This window comes from Syzygium oleosum, unplaced genomic scaffold (genome assembly GCF_021117445.2).
Source record: "Syzygium oleosum isolate NSW1041296 unplaced genomic scaffold, Sole_v2.1 Sole_v2.33, whole genome shotgun sequence".
In the NCBI taxonomy this organism is placed as follows: domain Eukaryota; kingdom Viridiplantae; phylum Streptophyta; class Magnoliopsida; order Myrtales; family Myrtaceae; genus Syzygium; species Syzygium oleosum.
This window is the reverse complement of record NW_026607517.1, coordinates 1,159,852-1,181,175: the sequence shown is the minus strand read 5'-3', so window position 1 is coordinate 1,181,175 and position 21,324 is coordinate 1,159,852. Positions and strand designations below refer to the sequence as shown.

General features: G+C 43.5%; 4 protein-coding genes across 5 annotated transcripts; 3 read left to right on the top strand and 1 right to left on the bottom strand.

Moving 5' to 3' along the window:
* The first annotated feature begins 1,364 nt into the window (after window positions 1-1,364).
* LOC115668499 (gallate 1-beta-glucosyltransferase 84A24) lies at window positions 1,365-3,280 on the top strand. Its single transcript, XM_056304795.1, has one exon. It carries the CDS (start codon window positions 1,463-1,465, stop codon window positions 2,987-2,989), a length of 1,527 nt encoding a protein of 508 aa, XP_056160770.1. The 5' UTR covers window positions 1,365-1,462; the 3' UTR covers window positions 2,990-3,280.
* A 1,235-nt stretch (window positions 3,281-4,515) lies between these two features.
* On the bottom strand, window positions 4,516-8,724 carry LOC115692753 (triacylglycerol lipase 1). Of its 2 annotated transcripts, none has more exons than XM_030619712.2 (9): window positions 8,429-8,724; window positions 7,818-7,928; window positions 6,825-6,965; window positions 6,489-6,599; window positions 6,224-6,367; window positions 6,099-6,139; window positions 5,932-6,008; window positions 5,671-5,766; window positions 4,516-5,080 (listed from the first exon to the last, which is right to left on the bottom strand). In XM_030619712.2, the coding sequence occupies exons 1-9, from the start codon at window positions 8,651-8,653 to the stop codon at window positions 4,758-4,760; spliced, it is 1,269 nt and encodes a 422-aa protein (XP_030475572.2). In that variant the 5' UTR covers window positions 8,654-8,724; the 3' UTR covers window positions 4,516-4,757. The 2 variants fall into 2 exon arrangements, with proteins under 2 accessions (XP_030475572.2, XP_056160771.1); XM_056304796.1 differs by lacking the exon at window positions 8,429-8,724 and adding an exon at window positions 8,061-8,328.
* A 1,562-nt stretch (window positions 8,725-10,286) lies between these two features.
* LOC115692714 (methylthioribose kinase) lies at window positions 10,287-13,423 on the top strand. Its single transcript, XM_030619663.2, has 6 exons — window positions 10,287-10,657; window positions 11,176-11,485; window positions 11,639-11,813; window positions 11,916-12,117; window positions 12,611-12,825; window positions 12,985-13,423. The coding sequence occupies exons 1-6, from the start codon at window positions 10,472-10,474 to the stop codon at window positions 13,151-13,153; spliced, it is 1,257 nt and encodes a 418-aa protein (XP_030475523.1). The 5' UTR covers window positions 10,287-10,471; the 3' UTR covers window positions 13,154-13,423.
* A 5,531-nt stretch (window positions 13,424-18,954) lies between these two features.
* Window positions 18,955-21,324, top strand: LOC130135515 (uncharacterized). Its single transcript, XM_056304989.1, has 2 exons — window positions 18,955-20,276; window positions 20,637-21,324. Exons 1-2 carry the CDS (start codon window positions 19,528-19,530, stop codon window positions 21,322-21,324), a joined length of 1,437 nt encoding a protein of 478 aa, XP_056160964.1. The 5' UTR covers window positions 18,955-19,527.

The window sequence follows — 21,324 nt, the reverse complement described above, 5'->3', positions numbered from 1 at the left end:
AGGGCACCCGACTGTGAAGACTAAGAATCGAGTATATTCCACATCGTTCTATAACAATACCTTTGCCTTATACGTATTTCACTAGATCAAATTGGATTAGGGTTTCCATTTAACAAGACAAACTTGGCTTTCAATCGTATCGTGATAGTAACTAATAATCACATAAACAACTCAAACCCGGCTTGACTTTAATCTGCTTAGAATTGAGATCCACTAGAACGAATGCGATAATGATGCGAAAGGAAAGAGACAAGAAAGATATTCAGCAATCGAGAGTGAGTTTCATCAAATAGCGTATCGCCCTTGACGTTATCCGAAGATTGGCGAAGCAATGGGGAAGACTGGAACTACTGCATGTCTATTTCCACACGTAGTACACCGCAATTCAAATGGAACAAGGCACAACGACGTTCATTCACCTAAATACTTGATTTTGGTGTTTTATATCCTTTAACAAGGAATCATTAGACAATTGTTCTTGTCTTCCTTAAAACCTTCGGTCACAAGAAAGAAGGGTGCACTTATGTGTTACGAAATAACCTTTTTAAATGATTTTTTTCCTTCTCTGTATAAGATTTGTTAGTAAGTCTGATTCGCACGGTGTATGATCTTGATGGGTGCGTTTCGAACCCTAGTTTTTCCTCGCCTAACCGAGCCTGCTTCTTTACCTCATCATTTGCAGGGAGGCATGGCTCATGAGATTTTCACCGCTTGCCCATGTTGTTTATTAATCATGTTTCGACGATCAATGTGAAACGGACCTTCATCGATGTCTTAAGCGAGCATAAACATGATATCATCGTCATGTAAGCGGGACATCATCGATCGGGAGAAGTCTGTATATAGACCTGCGGAAAGATCAGTCCCCCACTTCGAATACCGACACCAACGACAAGACAAGGCACGATGGGCAAAACCTTTGCTTCTTTTTTTTTTTTTGGGGGGGGGGGGGGGGGGTGGGGGGTGGTTGCCCATTGTCGGAAATGACGTACATGAATTCTAGATCGAAGAATTGATGGTTTGTGATCATTGTAAAAGGAGAAAGAATTCACTTATTTCCTTGGTGCGCTTGCGTGGGCATATGCTCATATGCTGCATGATCACGAGGACAGTGTTACATCGTCCGCTGAGTCAGATCCATTACGCCGGAGAGATGAGACACGGCATAACAGTTCCAGACTTTTGTTCTAATCCTAATGAGCTTGACACTTTGATTTGGATTGGCCTTCTTAAACCAAACCTTCAATGTCTCGACCCTCTTTCTGTAATTGCGCCCCCACCTAACAGTCTCTCCTAATCAAACCCATGCATCCCCCAAAAACCTCATCACGTTTCTCAGCCCGTATATAACCGCAGTCTCTCCCCCCGTTCTCATCGCACCACACACACAAACAAACACACACATACACGCCATTTCTCTTACAGCTCCAAACAAAAGAAAAGAAAGGAAGAGAAGAAAGAAATGCGGTCTGATGCAGAATCACTGGTTCACGTGCTCTTGGTCTCCTTCCCCGGCCAAGGCCACGTCAACCCGCTGCTCCGGCTCGGCAAGCGCCTCGCCTCCAAGGGCCTCCTCGTCACTTTCACCACCCCCGAGAGCATCGGCAAGCAGATGCGCAAGGCCAGCAACATCGGCGACGAGCCCGCCCCCGTCGGCGACGGCTTCATCCGCTTCGAGTTCTTCGAGGACGGGTGGGACGAGGATGAGCCGCGGCGCCAGGACCTCGACCAGTACCTGCCCCAGCTCGAGAAGGTCGGCAAGGTCCTCATCCCCGAGATGATCCGCCGCAACAGCGAGCGCAACCGCCCCGTCTCGTGCCTCATCAACAACCCCTTCATCCCGTGGGTTTCCGACGTGGCCGAGAGTCTCGGCCTCCCCTCGGCAATGCTCTGGGTCCAGTCCTGCGCGTGCTTCGCCGCTTATTACCACTACTACCACGGCCTCGTCCCATTCCCGAGCGAGTCGGCGATGGAGATCGACGTGCAGCTCCCGTGCATGCCGCTCCTCAAGCACGACGAGGTTCCGAGCTTCCTCTACCCGACAACCCCGTACCCTTTCCTCCGCCGGGCAATCCTCGGACAGTACAAGAACCTCGACAAGCCCTTCTGTATACTGATGGACACGTTCCAGGAGCTCGAGCTCGAGATAATCGAGTACATGTCCAAGATAAGCCCGATTAAGACAGTCGGGCCGCTGTTCAAGAACCCAAAGGCTCCAAATGCGAATGTGCGTGGCGACTTCATGAAGGCTGATGACTGCATCGGGTGGCTCGACTCGAAGCCTGCGGGGTCGGTGGTGTATGTCTCGTTCGGCAGCGTGGTGTACCTGCAGCAGGACCAGTGGGACGAGATCGCGTACGGGCTATTGAACTCCGGCGTGAACTTCTTGTGGGTGATGAAGCCGCCGCACAAGGACTCCGGCTACACCGTGCTGACGCTGCCTGAGGGATTCCTCGAGAAGGCCGGCGATAAAGGGAAGGTGGTGCAGTGGAGCCCGCAGGAGCAGGTGCTCGCCCACCCGGCCGTGGCGGCCTTCGTGACGCACTGCGGATGGAACTCGTCGATGGAGGCGCTCGCGTCGGGGATGCCGGTCGTGGCCTTCCCGCAGTGGGGGGACCAGGTGACCGACGCCAAGTACCTGGTGGACGTGTTCAAGGTCGGGGTCCGGATGTGCCGCGGCGAGGCGGAGGACAAGCTCATCACGCGCGACGTGGTGGAGAAGTGCCTGCTCGAGGCGACGGTCGGGGAGAAGGCGGCGGAGATGAAGAGGAACGCGCTGAAGTGGAAGGCCGCGGCGGAGGCGGCCGTGGCGGAGGGAGGGTCCTCCGACAGGAACATACAAGCGTTCGTGGACGAGGTCAAGAGGAGGAGCGTGGAGGTGGCGCTCGCCAAGAGGGGCAAGTCAGCAGCGGCGGTGGTTGAAGCTCCGGAGGCGGTCAGAGGAGGAGCAGTGATGACCAATGGAAAGGTAGAGCTGGTCTCCTCCTAAAAGGGAGGAAGGGAATGACAAAAAATAAAAAAATAAAATAAAAAGGAGGACGTGCGACGTGGCCGGCGTTGACACGTGGATGTTTTCGATTGGAAGGTCCGACCCAGATCAGACATTGTGAGAAAAATAAGTCGAATTAATTTTGTACCAAACCTGATGATGCTGTTGGGGATAAATCTTGCTTTCGATAGAATAGGGCGGGACGGTCTTACCTTTTTGGCTCAATGTTCTTGAAATCTTGTAGCAATTTGTAATCTAATTTTATATGTTCATCCGCTCTTGCCTTTGTTATTCTCGTTTTTTGGTTCTTAATAAGGTATCTGGGAAGAACCGATAAGAAACTCGAGTACTTTCTATGCACGCGAGCTCTATGCTAATTCAGATGAGATCCAGCATCGCGACATAATAATGCTTATAGAGACGAGTTTCTCATTTTCAACCACTTTGCTAGCGTAATTAAGTATACCACGCCGATCGATCGTAAAATGACGAATACGTGAGATCGACACGATAATGGAAAGGAATTGTTCAAGAAATGTCTGAGCCATCGATCGTGAGATCGACACGATAATGGAAAGGAATTGTTCAAGAAATGTCTGAGCCATCGATCTGTTTCCGACTCAAAAAGCCGTGGTCTATCTATTAGCTTTTCGTCGAGAAAGATTAATTTCCCTAAGCGGGGGGGGGGGGGGGGGGGGGGGGGGCGGGGGGGGTATGGGGTGTCTACGGCACAGGGTAAATAAACATCCTCATGGTCAATCGACAAAATAAAGCCTTCTTAGAGTCACATCGGGATCATCGATTACTTGTTTATTGACTGGGATTAACTTTTAACTGCAGGTTTTGATTACCCAGGTAACTGCAGCAGCATCGCAGGATCAGAGGTAACAGGCTGAATGTTCGTCCCTAGAAAATCGGGAAGTGACTGACAGCGAATGGAGGGTTGGGTGATTTAGGATCTGGTGGTACTATGTATGTTGTTTAATTTGGTGTTAAGTTCAGCTAACACTTGCTGCATCTGGACCGACTAGGAATTTTATAAAGGGGATCAGCTAAAACGCATAGCTCAACCAATCCCTCCGGGCCATAAAGAATAGTAAATTTTATAGGAGGGTGTGCGTGTGTAAGGTCTACTGTCCGGTCTTGGGAACGTGACCATCTGAATAAAGAATTGGCAACTGTCCCCGGTCATTTTACCTAACCATTTGCTTGGCCAAGAACGTGCACTGGAGCTTAAGGCGAGCCAGGACTTTTTGCAATAGCGGCGACGGCTTTTCGGGCATTTATTTCGGCTCGCGGTGTGATTGTATTTATCCTCCCTCTTTCCATGCGGAATCCTACTTTTAGCTCCGGGTATCGGTTTGGTGGGCGACAGCCGGCGTCGTGCAAGCGAATTAAATTAAGCCTGAGCAAAGGACGGCAATTCCTGATATAATGTGAGAGATTGTTATCTGACTGAGATCGATTTATGGAATTAGAGAACAGCAGATCAAGAAATGAAAAGGAAAGGACAGAGCTCACTATCGGTAAGAACTTTCAGCTCCCGATACGAATTCATTTGAGAGCCGGCACATCTGACTTGATTTCGACTCGTAGGCATTTCTTTGAAACTTAATCATCCAGTATTTGTTTAGATACATCCTGGCCTCATCAACTTCACAGAGATGCTGGTGGATACACGACTTCTATACAACTTCACTACTTTCGCACATTTCTGATGAACTGTTTATGTCGGGCGTGTGCTTACAACTTGCAGGAGTCTATCAGTTCAAGAACTTGAAGATTTTCCAAACGACATAAAGAATCCAATCATATGGTCATAAACGTCTTCCTTCGCCTTCAACCCCACAAGAAAGTCTACGTGACCATAGTTCTCTACATACAGTAACTCTGGCTTGGACCGCAATTCTTCAAGAGTGAGCTGGAGATCCGCCACGTCTGCTAACGCGTCATTGCCTCCATAAGCCATCCACAATGGCAATGTTTGTGGGATGTGTTTAAGATCAAATGCTGGAGGTTTCAACTGCCCATATACCTTCATGTTCTTAAACATTCCATAGTCATACTTGGCAAAACTGCCCTTGCGGATCACTGCCAAGCAAAACAAGAAAATGTTAGAAACCAGTCATAAGGAGAACAAAAAAGTCAATATAGCATTGATGGAAGCATAAAGAAGTGAAAACAAGACATAGTAAGAGCCCTTTAACAATCCCTTTTTTGAACAAAATACTCGAGGAAAGAAGTCATGACCAATTATAACCATATTGATTGATGCTATTGTCACCAAAAGGTTGAGAAAAAAAAAACATGCACTAAAATGGCGTGTTAATTAGAAGAGCCAATCCAAAAGATCATCATGGAACTAAAGAGAAAAAAAGATTGGTTCTTAAACACCATGTCTCACTTATAGTCAGGAAAAAAAGAAGCCTTTCATAAAAGTGCCAACACTCAGTGGCAGGTCTTAAAGTTGAAAGGTCACTTTAAACCAATCCACAAATTTTCAACATTGTATACTATGGCTGAAGCTAAATTAAGATAATCCAATTACAGAGCACAATTAAATGAACAAAAAGTACTCAAACAAAGGCAGGCAAAAAAACTCGAGAATCTATTTCTATTGCTAGCACAATGTCAATTAGAATTGGTGGCCAGCAATATAGCAAAGTATTTAATAATCATACTTTGGAAAAGATGGCGCATGTTCTTCGAGGATGATGGTTGGGGTTCATACTCCAAATAGAAGTCCACTCGTGAGTTATTGAAACAACAATTCTTCCCTGCAGTGTCAGCACAACCACTTGTCAAAATTGGTGTTCAGCACAAGCCACAACAGGTATCTTCATACTCTATAGTTTCAGAAAAGTTGAAACCAGCCATACACAACAGCACACTTGTTGGGGGGGAAGAGAGAGAGAGAGAGAGAGAGAGAGAGAGAGAGAGACCTGTTATGGAAGTCAGCAAGTCATTGCACTCTATGTGTCCATCGCACACAGAATCTAAAAGGTTGACTCCGATTTCACTATTGGATTACACAACAAAAAAATCATGAAAGTGAGAAACATGTAATGCTCAATGTAATTAAACATAAGAGAAGAATTGTGGGCTAAACCTTCTAAAGTCGAGTTGATGAATTCCCATCGCAACAACCACCTGTCCAAGAAAAAAGCATGTGGGATCATGTATTCATTGTTGGGAAGCCATACAAAGCAACATGAGAGAATAAGAACTGCTTACTTGATCAAGATGCATGCTGACCATTCGAAGAACAAGAGGAGCATTGACATGTCCCAAGTATGATATTGGACATAGAAGGGCAGCAGCTTCTACCATTTCTGCAATGTCAGGCTGAGTTAAAGCAGCCAAAGACATGATTGTTCCCTATGAAGAAACAAAAGAACAAAGTTTCACAAGTAAGACAACAAAATCAAGTGCAGCTAATTCTCTCTCTCTCTCTGTCTTTTTATCAGCCAATCAACTTCAAGAGAAGAGATGTATAAACCTGCGAATGTCCAACAAGAAAAACTTTGGAGCTGGTTGTCGAACTTATATTGCGTATCATCTCTGCAAGGTCATACAGTGCCAATTCTTCCCAACTCCAATCCCAAAAATCCTGCAGGAAAAAGGTACTTATCAGAGCAGAATTCATAGAAGTTTACACTGACATGCTTAAAACAGAACAAAATCTCCTCATTCAGCTGCCATGAATAAACTTATACAGTTTTTGGAAGCCAAATGCCCCAAGCATGCCCGTTTTGAGATGTGTGGGTACACTCATAGTCTCATACCATGCAATCCAACAAGCAGATCGAAAGATAAACAAGAAACCACACAATACCTTATCTTTCTCTGACAAAGATACATGCCCACGGCTCCAGTGTGTTCCACGTACATTTCCAACCCAGACATCAAAACCATGGTCTGCTAGGATGAAGCCTAGTGATTGGCCTGGAGCATTTAGGAACCATGCATCACCTGCCTGTTTGCAATTGGTTATTTAGGAAAAGATGTGAGTGAATCGGTCATACTTGGTGTTGACAAATATATATCGAAGCTAAAAACAGCATGGACCACAATGCTTACAGTGTCATAAGTACTTTTGCATTGAGATAGTAAAGTGAATGCATGCAACTTTGGGATGCGCTTGTGAAAAATTCGATGCATAACAACTGGAGATGACTGGAAAAGGTATAAAGCAACCACACGATGTATATCACGCACAAAAGATACAACTACTGTACAAGACAACTCAATGAAGTAATCATCAGATGACAGAACCTGGACCAGAGATTATAGTGCATTGGAGTCTCAGGCATAGTAGGGTGATGCAATGCAGAGTTTCAAGGAACCATGCATAATCTCTTGGAAGATTCTTTGTCAACGGTTCAACTAAAGTCATTTGCCGTCAGTTTTCCTATACGTTGTAGAACACGGCAGTTATAGAAACTCCAGAACGATAGTATTCCAGAGGAGATGCATAGGCTTAAGTGGACAAGCAGCTGAATCAAGAATCCGACAGAAAACAATTACCAGCTCAGATATTACCAGCTTACTGACGTATCAATAAAGAATTACTAAGAACACAACTAAAAAAAAGGGGAAACAAGTATTAATCCAATCTAAAGAACGCAGAAAACATGGAAACGAGCATGAGGAAAAAGGAACTAATCCAATCTAAAGACTGCAGAGATTTCAGCCTAGAAGATCGATTAAACCTTGTGTTGTCAACTTATAAATTTCTTTAGCATCCCAAATTGCAGCAATGGAGTAAAATGCCTTTCTCACAGCGAAGTGGATCAAGCCAACAACAAAAAGGGAGAATGGGAATCACCATGAAAAGCCCGTGCTGAAGTAGAACAGGAGGACCCCGTTGCGCCCCGAAATTTCCGTTGCCCGACGAGACGCGCTGGAGAGCCAATAAGTAACCATCCTTCGTTTGAAGCTGGCAACCACGACATGCAACAAGAAAATTAGACTCGCCCAACGTAAAATCAAAGAAGAAAGAACTGAAAATCTTCCAGAGAAGAAATTGGTACAGGCTACTAGCGTGGCGTGGTTGAGCTTAGAAAGGTACCGACTCAGAAAATTGCCTTCCTTTGCAGCTAAGCTCGAGAGTTGAAGCTCGCGATGCATTCAAAACATCCATAGAACTAAATCCTTCAGGATTTAGAATTTCAGACGCGTCAAATTCAGGTAAAGCACAAACTTATTCGGAAACGAGGAATTTCCGGAAGGCAATCCCTGTGCCTACAGCTCGAGTTCTTCAAACAAGGAAGAAACTCGCAAACTATCGAAGCGGAACTCGGAAAAAAGTGGGACCAAGCGCCAAACCCTCTCCAACCATACACGAGCTCTCTATCTCTCCAGTTTCGCCGGAAATGCAACCAGAAGAAACTTCAAAGCATCGAAAGCGACAGAGAGAGAGAGAGAGAGAGAGAGTACGGTGTGTTCGGAGCAAGGATAACCGGCGGGCTCGATGAGCTGGGAACACAGGGTCCGGTACGGCGATCGGGCCAGGGGAGCTGATGAATCGAGGGCAATGCCCTCGCCGGAGTCGGAGCTGCAGAGAGAGACGAAGCCGGTCGCCACCAGCAGCACCGCCGCCGCCGCCGCCGCCGCCGTCGCCGCGGAACGCGACGGGCGCAGCACCATGTCTACTCCAAGCATCCGATGACGAGGCGGGAGAGCGAAGCAACTGCCTCGATCGCGGCAGATTCGGAGCTCATCTCGTCATTGTCAATTTCTTCGATTTTTTCTTTTTTCGTTTCTCTTTTTCTCCCTTTTTTTTCTTTTTTTTTGGTTTTTTCTTTTACGTGACGGAACTTCGTGCTCGAAAATTCCACGTCGGATTTAATTTGTGGTCAAATAATGCTTTTTGGGCTCGCGGTATTTAATGGGATGAGATAGGCCGAGCCCAAAAGTGACGGCGACGCGATGATGGGCCGTTCGGCCCATATGCTTCGCGAAACCTGACCCGTCTTGACCTTTAATGGTTCGGGTCCGGATCGTGTATGGGGCCCACCGCATCGTTAACCTCGCAATTGCGCGTGGGAGGTGAAAATTTACGAGATAACGACACGAATGGTTACTAACTTTGACTCAATATGTTGTTGTATCATCTTCGAATTTTTAATTTATTTAATATAATCTATAAAATTTAGCTTAATATGCGATATCGTCCATAAACTATTAATTTGTTCGATATAATTACATGTTCAATTTAATCCCTGAACTATGTGAAAATGTTCAATGTTGTCCGTCCATTAATTCAAGTTGATGGAATTTGCAATTTGGCTTGTTTGAATGGTGACAAAAACAACATTACATGTGAATGATCCACATGAGACAATCAACTCAAATTATAATTTAATAATATGTTTAATTTGTTCAATTTGGAAAAAAAAATGATTAACTATGTTATTGGATGATGTGGTAGCAGCGACCGCTGTAGAGGTGAAGGATGGCGATGGGGTAGTAGACGCTGCATGTGAAGCTCGAGGCACTACTTAATGTTAAAGCCGACAATGTGGGGGTAGTGAGGGGCAAAGAGGAGATCAATGGCATTAGAACAGAGAGTGACAAGGGCGAACAGGCCGTTTTTTGTGGACTATAACATCAAAGGATTCGGTGAACTCGTGAGGGCATTTGAATTTTTCAATGATGCTAGCCATGTGACATATAACTTCTTATTTTCACTTTCAGTGTCGGAACGCGATCGTCTAGCCGGCGATGACGATCGGGCATGGTTGGAGGCGAGCAATCTCATGGTAGTTGGAAGCGATGATGATTGGTTGTTGCAATGGTGTTCTTCACGCAGTGGCTAGTGAAGTAATATGCGGATGTGTCACTCCATCACTCTATTGTTGAATGATATTAATTTTTTTTTAATCCGAGCCAAATATCTTACCCTTATATCGGATTCCTTATCCATCATTTCCAGATATGGCCGAGTTTTTCCGGCCCATAGGATATCACCAAATACCGAATATGGTAACAAATTATTTTACCCGGACTCAAATTCGGGTCACCAAACTGAGCCTAAGACTTCCATTTTCTAATAAGATGATGATGGAATATTTGGTTCTTTCTGAAGGAGTAATAAAATAATAAATTGTTAGGCCCAAATTGATGCCCTAATGAGTAGCCGGGCTTGACAAACCGAGACGGCGTGGATCATTCCCCTCCCAAAATAATCAGTAAAAATATGCACACAAAACGACAACAAAAAAAAAAGAAAAAAAGGAAAGGAACAGAGAACTATATATGAATAGTCAACGAAATAGTGTCAATGAGTAATTTATTCCTAATCTGTCCAAAGAAGAAGGCCAGGTTCAGACACCACAGCATCTTCTTCCCATTTTTCCAGCGTACCTCGCAAAACTGAGCCACCGCCGAGCTGAGTCGCCGAGCACGAGTTCCAGCTCGGACCCTTTGATTCCCCCCCGCCGTGCCTGCCGCCGCCGCCGCCGGCGACGTACCGCTCCGATGGCATTCGCGGAGTTCCGGCCGCTGGACGAGAAGTCCCTGGTGGAGTACATCCAGTGCACGCCCGCTCTCGCCTCGAAGCTGGGGAACAGGTTCGATGGCCTGGAGATCAGAGAAGTCGGGGACGGCAACCTCAACTTCGTCTACATCGTCGTGGGCTCTGCCGGCTCTTTCGTCATCAAGCAGGTGATTGTTTTTTCTTTCATTTTTTCTTTTGCTTAACAAAAAAAGGGATTTTTTCGTAACTGGGTGGCCGAGGTCTCTCTTTATGTATGATCAGTGGAAGTTGGGCTGATCGAAATTCGGATCAGAAAGCGTGTCGTTGTTGATTATGGGATTTTAGTTCTCATGTATTTTACACGAGTTTGATGAAATCAAATCTAAAGTGGCTTCTTTTCTTGCTGAATATCAAGAAATTTAGAGATGGGATGATGATGAAAATGGTAAGAGTCTATTTTCTTTTCCCTGGGGTTTGGGGTGATCCTACTCTTAGCAGATAAGAATATGTTGCCTTGCTTCATTCTTTGTTTTGGTGGAATCTGTAAATCCCACCGGTGCTTGTAAATTTCAACACGTAGCTATTGGGTTGTATGGCTTCGAGTCGAACTTCTCGGGTCTTGCCGGGAAGGTGTTCCTTTCTGTTGGTTCAAATCTACAGGTCCGGTGTTCTTTCCCGTGTGGTAATTGTATGCCCGTATTTGCAGGCTCTCCCTTACATTCGGTGCATCGGGGAATCATGGCCAATGACGAAAGAGCGAGCATACTTCGAGGTAGTGGCATTGAAAGAGCATGGGCATTGGTGCCCGGATCATGTTCCGGAGGTTTATCACTTCGACCGTACTATGTCTCTGATGGGCATGCGCTACCTAGAGCCTCCACATATAATCCTGAGGAAAGGACTGATTGCTGGAATTGAGTACCCATTACTCGCGGAGCACATCTCAGAATATATGGCAAGAACCCTTTTCTGCACGTCCCTTCTGTATCATTCCACCACGGAGCACAAACGCGCAGGTAAATAAGTTCTAATGTCAATCGAGCATCTGTAGCGTTGCATTATTCCACTCTGATATTTTCCTAAGGCGGAATGCGTTTGGCTTCTTTTGTTCTTTATTTTATTTTATACTAATGTGTGGTTACACTCTTGTCCTGTCATTGTCACTGCAGTAGCGGAGTTCTGCGGGAACGTCGAGATGTGCAGGCTGACTGAGCAGGTTGTTTTTTCTGACCCTTACAAAGTATCCCAATACAACCGTTGGACTTCACCTTATCTGGATGCTGATGCTGAGGCTGTAAGGGAGGACAATGAGTTAAAGCTTGAAATAGCCGAGTTGAAATCTATGTAATGTTACTGTCTAAGAAGCTACTGTATCCTTCTTTCAGAAAAGTTAAATGAAGTGAAACATCATCTGTTTGCTGATGATTTGTGGGACGTACATATCAGGTTCTGTGAAAGAGCGCAAGCACTGGTACATGGCGATCTCCACACTGGTTCGGTCATGGTTACCCAAGATTCGACCCAAGTAATAGATCCAGAATTCGCATTTTATGGGCCAATGGGGTTTGATGTTGGAGCCTTCCTAGGAAATTTGTTTTTGTCATTCTTCTCTCAGGATGGTCATGCAAATGAAGGGAACGACAGAAAGGTATGCTTTAAATAATGAAATATCTGCCTGTCTTTATGCTTATGTCTCATAGATCTTCTAGTCCTTGACCTTGCAAAGTTCTGTAAATTGGTTTCTCTTACTTACTCCTAAATGACTACTATTGCTTATTATGTCGTGAACCTTAATATCTGTTGCTCATGCAGCTAGAATTTAACTTGAGATTTGCATACTTCTATGTATATGAAAGAAAATATACTCTCTTGTGATAATTACTTGTAGTTTATTGTTCTTTTACGCCCACCCCTAGGAAAAAAAAAATTGCTCTGCTGTTTCAGTAATCGTAGAGATGAATGGACAATTGTAATTGGTAGATAGAGGCAGTAATAAATAAGATCATTTTAGGCTCTCCTCCATTAGTCATTTTGTCTCTTTCATGCTCATAGACTACTATAGAAGAAGAAGGGAACATAAAGCTATTTTTGCCATCGATGATATATTAATGAATTGTACGATAAATGCACACATTATACAGGCATACAAGGAATGGATTTTGCAAAGCACTGAAGAGACGTGGAATCTATTCCAACAGAAGTTTGTAAGCCTCTGGAATGAACACAAGAATGGGTCTGGTGAGGCGTATCTGCCAGCAATCTATAACAATGATGTGCTGCTCGAGCTGGTCCAGAGGAAATTCATGAAGGATTTATTCCATGATACCCTTGGATTTGGTGCTGCCAAAATGATAAGGTGCAACTAAATGATGTGGCATTTCCTGCTCCTTAAATGCTTATATGTAGTTTCTGAACTTGCTAGATTTCTTAGTAGCTTTCAGGACAAATATCACATTTCGAGCATACACAGCTGTCTAAATACTTACTGTTTGCCTTCATACATCTTCGATTTCAGGAGAATTGTTGGGGTTGCACATGTGGAGGATTTTGAGTCCATAACCGATGCTGGTAAGCGTGCAGACTGCGAGCGCCGAGCTCTCAATTTTGCCATGATGCTTCTTAAGGAAAGGCGGAAATTCGAAGGAATCGGTGAAGTAGTCTCATTAGTTCGGAAATTGAACTGAGCCTTGGGCTTAGTGTATCGAGGTTCCTCTGGGTCCCCCCTCCTTTACTGTTGTGAGTCCTTATGCATATCAAAACTTATGAACGCTCTGAAGTTCCAGTATAATGTCCAATTCATCAGCAACTTTATGCTGCCTTGGATGGTTAGTTCCACTGATGAGTCATTGGTCTGGCGATGAATCTACTTGGAGGTTTGTCTACTTCGGATCATGGATGATGATTATGCTGAGCCTTTCTCGACTTTGCTTAATACAGAGCTGGTTATGGAACTACCATATGCAGATGGCAATTCTTGTTTTTTATGTTTTTTTGGCTTTCTTTTTGGTTGATCAGGCGTCCTCACTGTATATACTGTTGGATATGTTCACTGTGGTGACTTTTGCTAATGGTCTTCGAGAATCGAGAGGTAAATAAGTTGGGTGTATGATGACTTTTCGGTTGTCCTAAGTAACATTAAGTTCGTCAGTATTCGCTGGTTATAGAACAATTCTACGCTAATGAAGCGCTTGAATTCCCAGTCAAGGATTTGCTTCCTCTGCAAACTTGCTCCTTCCCAGAGAAGATGCTTATTTGTTGATACCCATTTTCTTTCATTGTTTTTACCTTCACCTTTTCTTTCTCTTATATCACACAGCAAATTGTTAATGAGGAGCGCTTTAGCTTTAACCACACATCACCTCCTTTTGAACTTCTCTGGATCAGTACAATACAGAGAATGATTTTGCATTTAACGTTGTTTTTCCCCTGGAAAACAATTATTTGGACTTTCTTCATTGCAGTGAAAGTAACCTAATTTCCATATTTTGCCTTGTAGTCACTCCAGAGCTGATCGACTGTCTTCCCCAGCAACTCAACAATATACTCAGGGCTATAACCACTCTTCATCTTCTTGTTCGTGCTGTGACATCATAGCCCTGGTTTACCTCCCTCGGTTTCACCCAGTGGCTCAGTGCATACCCTGCCTTCAACCTCGCAAAGCCGATATCCCCTCTGTTAAACCAGTTGGCACTTCTCGATTTACGAACCACTGCCATACATGCGTCATCTCATGATACAAAACCCCGGTTATCTTGTTTTTCACATCACCGGAGTAGTTTCCTATGTACTCTGAGCTCACGTGAATTTCATTCGTGTTGATAATGGCATATGCCACCCCCTCCATGGGTTCAATAAATACACTTACGTTTTGCACATCTCTTCTGTCCTCTGAGGTCAATTCTTGGAAAATTTGCCAAATGAATACAGTGGAGGAGTTCATTACTTGCTTGGTGTACTTGATGCCGATTTCACCATCGAATCTTGCTCCACCGGCTGTTGAAGACCCGTCGTTTAGCACCGTGTACTCCACAGCATGAGCTTGTTAAAATGCTGCTAAGGTAATTAGATACCACAGCAACAACACCAAGCTTTGTTTATTACCAAAACTTCTGCTAGTAAACTAACCGATTTATATTTGGTTGCAACAATAAAACATCCAGCCAATGGTGTAGCAAAAGGAATGGATTTACATCTGTTCCAACAACAGAATGTTAAGCTGATGATGTAGCAAACGAATGGATTCATATCTTTTCTAAGACAAAAACCATTTCTTATATTGGGGAGGGGTCAAGTGGTCCAGATTCAATAGCCACCTTATCGACCACTCAGCCCGCATATTGGACCTTGACTTGTCCTCACATTTCACGTTGCTTCTCATGACTTCACCAAACCTAATTGACTTTTAGAAGGAGGATGAAACATGAAGTACACCAAGGACCTATAAGGTCGACGTATGCGCTGCAAAACCGGTGCTTCTGGAACCTAAAGTATAAGGTTGACGAATGCCACCACAAATAATAGCTTGGTCAATGATTCTTCGCTTGCCATTGTAGAACTTAACTTCATAACGTTATCAAACACAAACCAATGTGGAACTTAATTTGTAGTTCTTAGAGCTACTAACACTTTCCATGCTGTGGCCCCTCAAGAGTGTATGTAGCTTGTGCACCTTGGTCCGACCAGACGACGGTACTGGGCAGCAATGGCATGCCGAGTGGGCTAAACAGTCCCCAGATAATTCCACGATACATAAATCGCGTGTGTGATGCGCAAGATGATGGATCAGGTTGTAGCCGCAACATAGAGAGCTGCTGCCACCCACTTTGATCAGCTCTACCCAAGATGCATGCCTGAAAAGAAAACCGAAAGAAAGAGAATCTGTGAAAATCAAATATACCCGAAAGAAAGAGATCTGTGAAAATCAAATATACCACCTTCAAGCAGGATCACCAAACATCCAAACAAGAGCACAACCACCTTGACTTTTCCACTCAATTATTTACGTAAATCCAGGAGGCTGAGGCAGGATCATGACAGGCAGTGCATGCGTAGAGTAGACCAATAAGGCTCAATTCCCCTGCAATATAAGGAATCAAGAGCGAGAAGATTGCTTCCAACTATCACTAAGCATGTATGTCAATACCAGTCTCACACTAACCATCAGCTAATAACATTGTATGGTTCATAAGATGCAATTACATACAGATATAAATATTAGAATCATCTTCACAAAATGGAACCAGACTGTCTTAACAATCAAAACAAGGTAATGCTGTCACCATGATTCATTAACATGAAGTCAGTCTCAAGTTCCTTGTCCCATGACCGATCCTTGTTCTTCTACATGTTCCCTTGTAAAATCACTAAAAAGTAAGCCCTCCTGTCCATGCCAATGACCATCTAAATGACAATGTTTCAACTCGAATATTGTTTCCACATGCCAGGTTTAGACTATGAGACATTGTCTTCTCTGTTTTCAGGAAACAGGTAAAGGAAGTTCAGTAAGCCTGCTAAAACACCAAAGGGTTTAGTCAAGAAAAAGAATGAACTATTTCCTAGTTACACCAATCTTATATACTTTAACCATGAAGTAAAGCAAGCATATTACACACCGTTGTGAAGGAAAGTAAGGCAAGTATATTACACACCGTTGTGATGGACAAAATCCAGACTAGTCTGTCAAATATTCCAGAGTTCAATAGCTGGCTAGAATCAACACTGAAACCCATGTGATATAAATGGACTACTCCAGAGAAATATTTAGGTTTCCTCCATAGTTTTCACCAACAGATGCCTGAAAGATTAAATGCCAGAGAAACAGGAAACAGACTTGTTATGTATAGGCCAAGCGATGAACAAGGTTGAAGCTGTACTACCGGAATTCGTAAAGCAAAATGAAGAACCACCAACTTGAAGGTAGGGAAAGACGGTATTCTGAACTTGGAGGAATAATTTCGACTTCACTGCTAACCTGCACAAAAGCAATGGAGCAATCAACAGATAGAAAGAGAAACTTGATCAAAATATACATTTTTTTTTTAAAATTTGGAAACAGAATGCTACTAGCATATTTTCCCACAGACTAATCAATACAGCAAACTACAAAGTCCTGCATATCTCACCCACAAAAAATTATTTAACCACCAAAGAAAAAGAGAGAAAGTGAAGTCTCCTGTCCTCCCTCTAACACCACATCCCACAATTTAGAGAAGTCCTTTTCTACTGGCAGCAATTCACTTTGCTTCTATGCCAAAAAAAGTCCGTAAAATTAAAATCCCCATACGATATTGATCTAGTAAACAAAAAAAATAACTGCTCCGGTTGCGAGCTTGTCGAAGAAAACTAGTTTATATTGAGGCTCCTTTTGTTTCTCGTAAAATGAATGATTTGGAAAACATTTTCCAAAAAATGATCTTTTGAATCATTTACAAAACTAAATAAACGAAAAATATCTTCATTGTACAGGAAATTGTTAAGACATAGATTGTTGTCGATAACGAAAATATTTTTCTTTGGCTAATTATTTCAAGCGATGCAAGCGATCATTTTAGAAAATGTTTTCCATATAATTCATTTTCCGCGAAACAAACGGAGACTGAGAGGCTATAAGAAGTGTTCATGTTCTATACATTATAGAAATCAGAATCTTAAGCATTGAAGGACAAAAGGAGCCAAATATTACTCAATTTATCTAGATCTGAGTTCACATGAAGTAGGGATGTTCAATACTTGCATCTTAATTAACTTCACTTAATAAGACAGTCTTCTTATAGAGGAATTTTCATACAAGAGGTAGATTAGATTCCAAGCAGCCATGCTGATAGCGCTAAACATCCCCAACTCAAATACTATTGAGAATAAAAAGTACATTGAGAAAACAGAAAAAATAACTACTTGCTTCAAACCTGAGAACAAGGTTTGTTGATATGCTGGATGATCATATATTTTCTATTATAGGAAAAGACAATTTATGGAAGAACACTACGCGAGGAAAGCAAACTCAGAAAGGAAAAAAGAATCCTAAATTGTGTATATGGATACCTTCTAATGTGGCGAAAGCAAATATAGACCTCTTCAATGTCCCATTCTATCTTCAACTTAATGTACTGCTTCAGAAGCTCAAACAAGCTGCTAGTAGCTTCATTCCAATCATTAGTGGTCATATCCTTATGGGATGGAATTTCAGAAATAAACCTCTGCAGAACTGATGACAATTTTCCAGGTGCTCCTGATCTTTGATATGTCTCAGCCAACCTATTCAATATCAAGCAATTGCTGACTTCGAATCTATCAACCCAACATGGAGGATTCCCTATCCAAAGTTCAGTCTCTCTCAGAACTGAACCTGAACTTTTGTCTGGACTCTCGGTATTTGAGTTATCCTGACATATGTCTGCACTTCCACTGAAGTGAGCAATCAAAGAGACATCTTGTCCCCGGTGGGCAGGAAGTTGCTGGAGAATGCCATCTCGTAATTCTTCAGGCAACTCTTGCAGCACAGAGCAGTCTACTTGACTCAGAGATATCGGCATCAAGTCTGTCTTCGTAAGACTTGGCACTGAAGCCACCGTATTAGAGCAGCTTGGTTTAGACACACGGAAAAGATCTGTTTCCTGAAGAAGAGGCTTCTCTGTCTAAAAATAGTAAACCAAAATAACAACGAAGACAATGAGAAAAGAAGAAGACAGAATATATATTATTTCCGTTTATCCTTAAAAATCCAGGAGCAAGTAGTTACGGCCATAAACTGCCAATATCAGGGTATATTCTGGTCACAGCACATCAATAGGGATGGGTGTACCAGTTCTTATAAATAAGGGATGTAAGGCATAGGGTCAGTTGGTTCAGTAATTTCAGTCAGCGTGCATTTAAGCATGTTAGAAGTAGTAAAAAGGGTAAAGTGGTCCTTATGACCTTTAGGTCTTATTTTTGGTATATGTATTGGACACTAGTTGTGAATACATGACAAGCTTTTCCCTCTCTCTCTCTTTATTTCTCATGGTATCAGAGCCCCGACCCTAGCCGCTGCTGCCGGAACAACCCGTCGCCGGCGTCGTCGCCGTCGCCAGAACAACCCGTCGCTGGCGACCCCAGCTCGCTCAACCCAGCTCGCGCGACCTAGCTCGCGCAGGGCTCCAGCTCGCACGACCCAGCTCGCACGGGGTTCTAGCCGCGCGACCCAGCTCGCGCGGGGCTCCAGCTCGCGCGACCCAACTCAAGCGGGGTTCCAGCCGCGCGACCCAGCTCACGTGGGGCTCCAGCTCGCGCGATTCAGGTCGTGCGAGTCACGCGAGCCTGGTGATTGGAGGTTTCCTCACCATTGATGTGAACTGAAGGTCTCCTTGGCTCCGTGAACTGAAGGTCTCTCCCCCTCTGTTCCTCCTTTGTTCCATTGTTCCTCTGGAATTGCTTTATGCAAGAAATTTGTGAAACTGGCCAATAGTTTCAGCATGTGTTATTGTCCCTCGATGGAATGACAAGCAAATGAAAATTCTTCAAGATGGATTTCAAGCTGGCAGGAAGGTGTTCTTAGCCTTTTCATAGTTGCCTGCAGTGGTTTTGTTGCTGGACTATGCTGTCGTTGTTGCCTTGCTTGCTTTTGTCGCTCTTCAATACTGGCCAGGTTAGATTGCTTGGTTGTTAGACCTTAGATTATGGATGTTTGATCAATCGGGTTATGATTTATCGATTGGTGGAGTTGTGGAGGAAGGCTGGTAACGTTGACGAGGCTTGGGAGCCAGTATACGGTCCGTTGGATTGCTAAATTGTTGTGATATATGGTCTGTTGAAGTGCTGAATTGTTGTGCCAGTATACGGTCTGCTGGGATATTGAAGGATGGGTGATTCTGAGAGGAATAACCTTGTGATGACTGAGGTGATGTCCTCTTCGTCTAATCGAATTACTGATAAGAAGCTTGTGGGTAGTTCTAACTTCCATCAATGGAAGAAAATTGTGAAGCTTACTTTGACAGGGAGGAATCAGATTAGACACATAACTAAGCCGAAACCCGAAGATGATGCAAATTAGGATATTGTTGATGCATGCATCCTTGGTCAGATGTTAAACGCTATGGAAAATAATATAGTTGATCTAGTAATTCATATCGACACGGTCAAAGAAATGTGGGAATATTTGAATGTATTATATTCTGGCAAGAATAACCTGTCACGAGTTTATGAGTTATCGCAGGAGTTTTACCGATCTGAAAGGAAGGGACGTCCTATGACGCAATACTTTGTTGAGTTTAAGAGAATGTATGAGGAGTTGAATGCTATTCTTCCCATTTCAGCCAATATTCAGCAAATGCAACTTCAAAGAGAACAATTGGCCGTAATGGTGTATCTAGCAGGCATTGGTCCTGAATATGAAACTGTTAAGTCTCAGATTCTTGGAGGAGAGGCTGTCGCATCACTCACGGATACGTTTGCTCGGGTACTTCGGGTATCTCGTGAGTCTCCTCAGGATATTACACCTATGGCAGATAGTTCAGCTCTTGTGTTCCAATCTCGATCGGGTAGCGATAGCAGGAGTGATGGAGGAAATCGTGAAGGATATAGTGGACGTGGTGGCCGAGGTGAAGGACCAGGGAGAGGCCAAGGCCAACAGCACGTGTCTACTAACAACTCAGGAGCCATACGGACGTGTCATTACTGTGGGAAAGCTGGCCATATTCAAAAAATTTGTTATAAGTTACATGGAAGATCAGTGCAGCAACAACAGTTTGCACATACTGCTTCTGGTACTGATTCTTCTCCACAGTCTTCTGAAGGCAAGGTAGTTGTTATGTCTGATGAGGAGTTTGCACGGTACCTCTTCCTTCAGCCAAAACTGCTATTGGTTGTCGTTGGATATTTGCTGTGAAAGTTAATCCCGATGGTTCTCTGGCTCGTTTAAAAGCACGACTTGTTGCAAAAGGGTATGCTCAGGTTTATGGAATTGACTATCTAGACACTTTTTTTCCTGTTGCCAAACTTACTTTTGTTCGTATTTTGATATCCCTTGCTGCCACATATAACTGGCGTTTATTTCAGCTTGATGTTAAGAATGCCTTTTTGCATGGTACTCTTCATGAGGAAGTTTATATGGAGCAACCTCCGGGGTTTGTTGCTCAGGGGGAGTCTGGGGTTATGGTTTGCAAATTAAGAAAGTCTTTATATGGTTTGAAGCAATCCCCACGAGCATGGTTTGGAAGATTTTCTGATGCTGTACTTTCTTTTGGACTGTCTAGATGTGGAAATGATCATTCTTTCTTTTATAAACAATCACGGGAGGCAAACGTTCTTGATTGTGTATGTTGATGATATTATCATCACGGGAGATGATTTGACTGGTATAGTTGAACTAAAGATTTATCTTCAGCAACAGTTTCAGACTAAGGATTTAGGAAAATTGAAGTATTTCCTAGGAATTGAAGTTGCTCAGTCACATAAAGGTATTGTTCTATCACAAAGAAAATATGTGCTGGATTTGCTTAATGAGACAGGTATGTTGGGATCAAAACCTCTTGATTCACCCATGGAACAAGGGGTCAAACTAGCTGCTGAGGGAGGAGAAACTCTTGATAACCCGGAGAGATATAGGAGACTGGTAGGAAATCTGAATTATCTTGCAGTCACTCGACCAGATATTGCCTTTCCAGTTAGTGTGGTAAGCCAGTTTCTATCTTCTCCTCATACATCTCATTGGAATGCAGTTATTCGGATATTGAGGTACTTGAAAAAGACTCCAGGAAAAGGAATTATTTACCAAAATTATGGTCATAGCAAAGTCGAAGGATTCTCGATCTTGATTGGCGGTCTCCGGATGATAGAAGATCAACTACCGGCTATTGTACCTTGGTTGGAGGAAATCTAG

What these genes read in the sequence shown, in the direction of transcription:
- LOC115668499 (XM_056304795.1), top strand. Translation starts at nt 1,463, where the DNA reads ATGCGGTCTGATGCAGAATCACTGGTTCACGTGCTCTTGGTCTCCTTC.
- LOC115692714 (XM_030619663.2), top strand. Translation starts at nt 10,472, where the DNA reads ATGGCATTCGCGGAGTTCCGGCCGCTGGACGAGAAGTCCCTGGTGGAG. An exon ending in GCTCTTTCGTCATCAAGCAG is followed by an intron (nt 10,658 to 11,175) that starts GTGATTGTTTTT and finishes CCGTATTTGCAG; the next exon opens with GCTCTCCCTTACATTCGGTG. An exon ending in GGTGCTGCCAAAATGATAAG is followed by an intron (nt 12,826 to 12,984) that starts GTGCAACTAAAT and finishes CTTCGATTTCAG; the next exon opens with GAGAATTGTTGGGGTTGCAC.
- LOC115692753 (XM_030619712.2), bottom strand. Translation starts at nt 8,653, where the DNA reads ATGCTTGGAGTAGACATGGTGCTGCGCCCGTCGCGTTCCGCGGCGACG. An exon ending in CTTTGTCAGAGAAAGATAAG is followed by an intron (nt 6,600 to 6,824) that starts GTATTGTGTGGT and finishes TTTTTCCTGCAG; the next exon opens with GATTTTTGGGATTGGAGTTG. An exon ending in TCAGCATGCATCTTGATCAA is followed by an intron (nt 6,140 to 6,223) that starts GTAAGCAGTTCT and finishes TTTCTTGGACAG; the next exon opens with GTGGTTGTTGCGATGGGAAT.
- LOC130135515 (XM_056304989.1), top strand. Translation starts at nt 19,528, where the DNA reads ATGTTAAACGCTATGGAAAATAATATAGTTGATCTAGTAATTCATATC. An exon ending in TCTGATGAGGAGTTTGCACG is followed by an intron (nt 20,277 to 20,636) that starts GTACCTCTTCCT and finishes TATGGTTTGAAG; the next exon opens with CAATCCCCACGAGCATGGTT.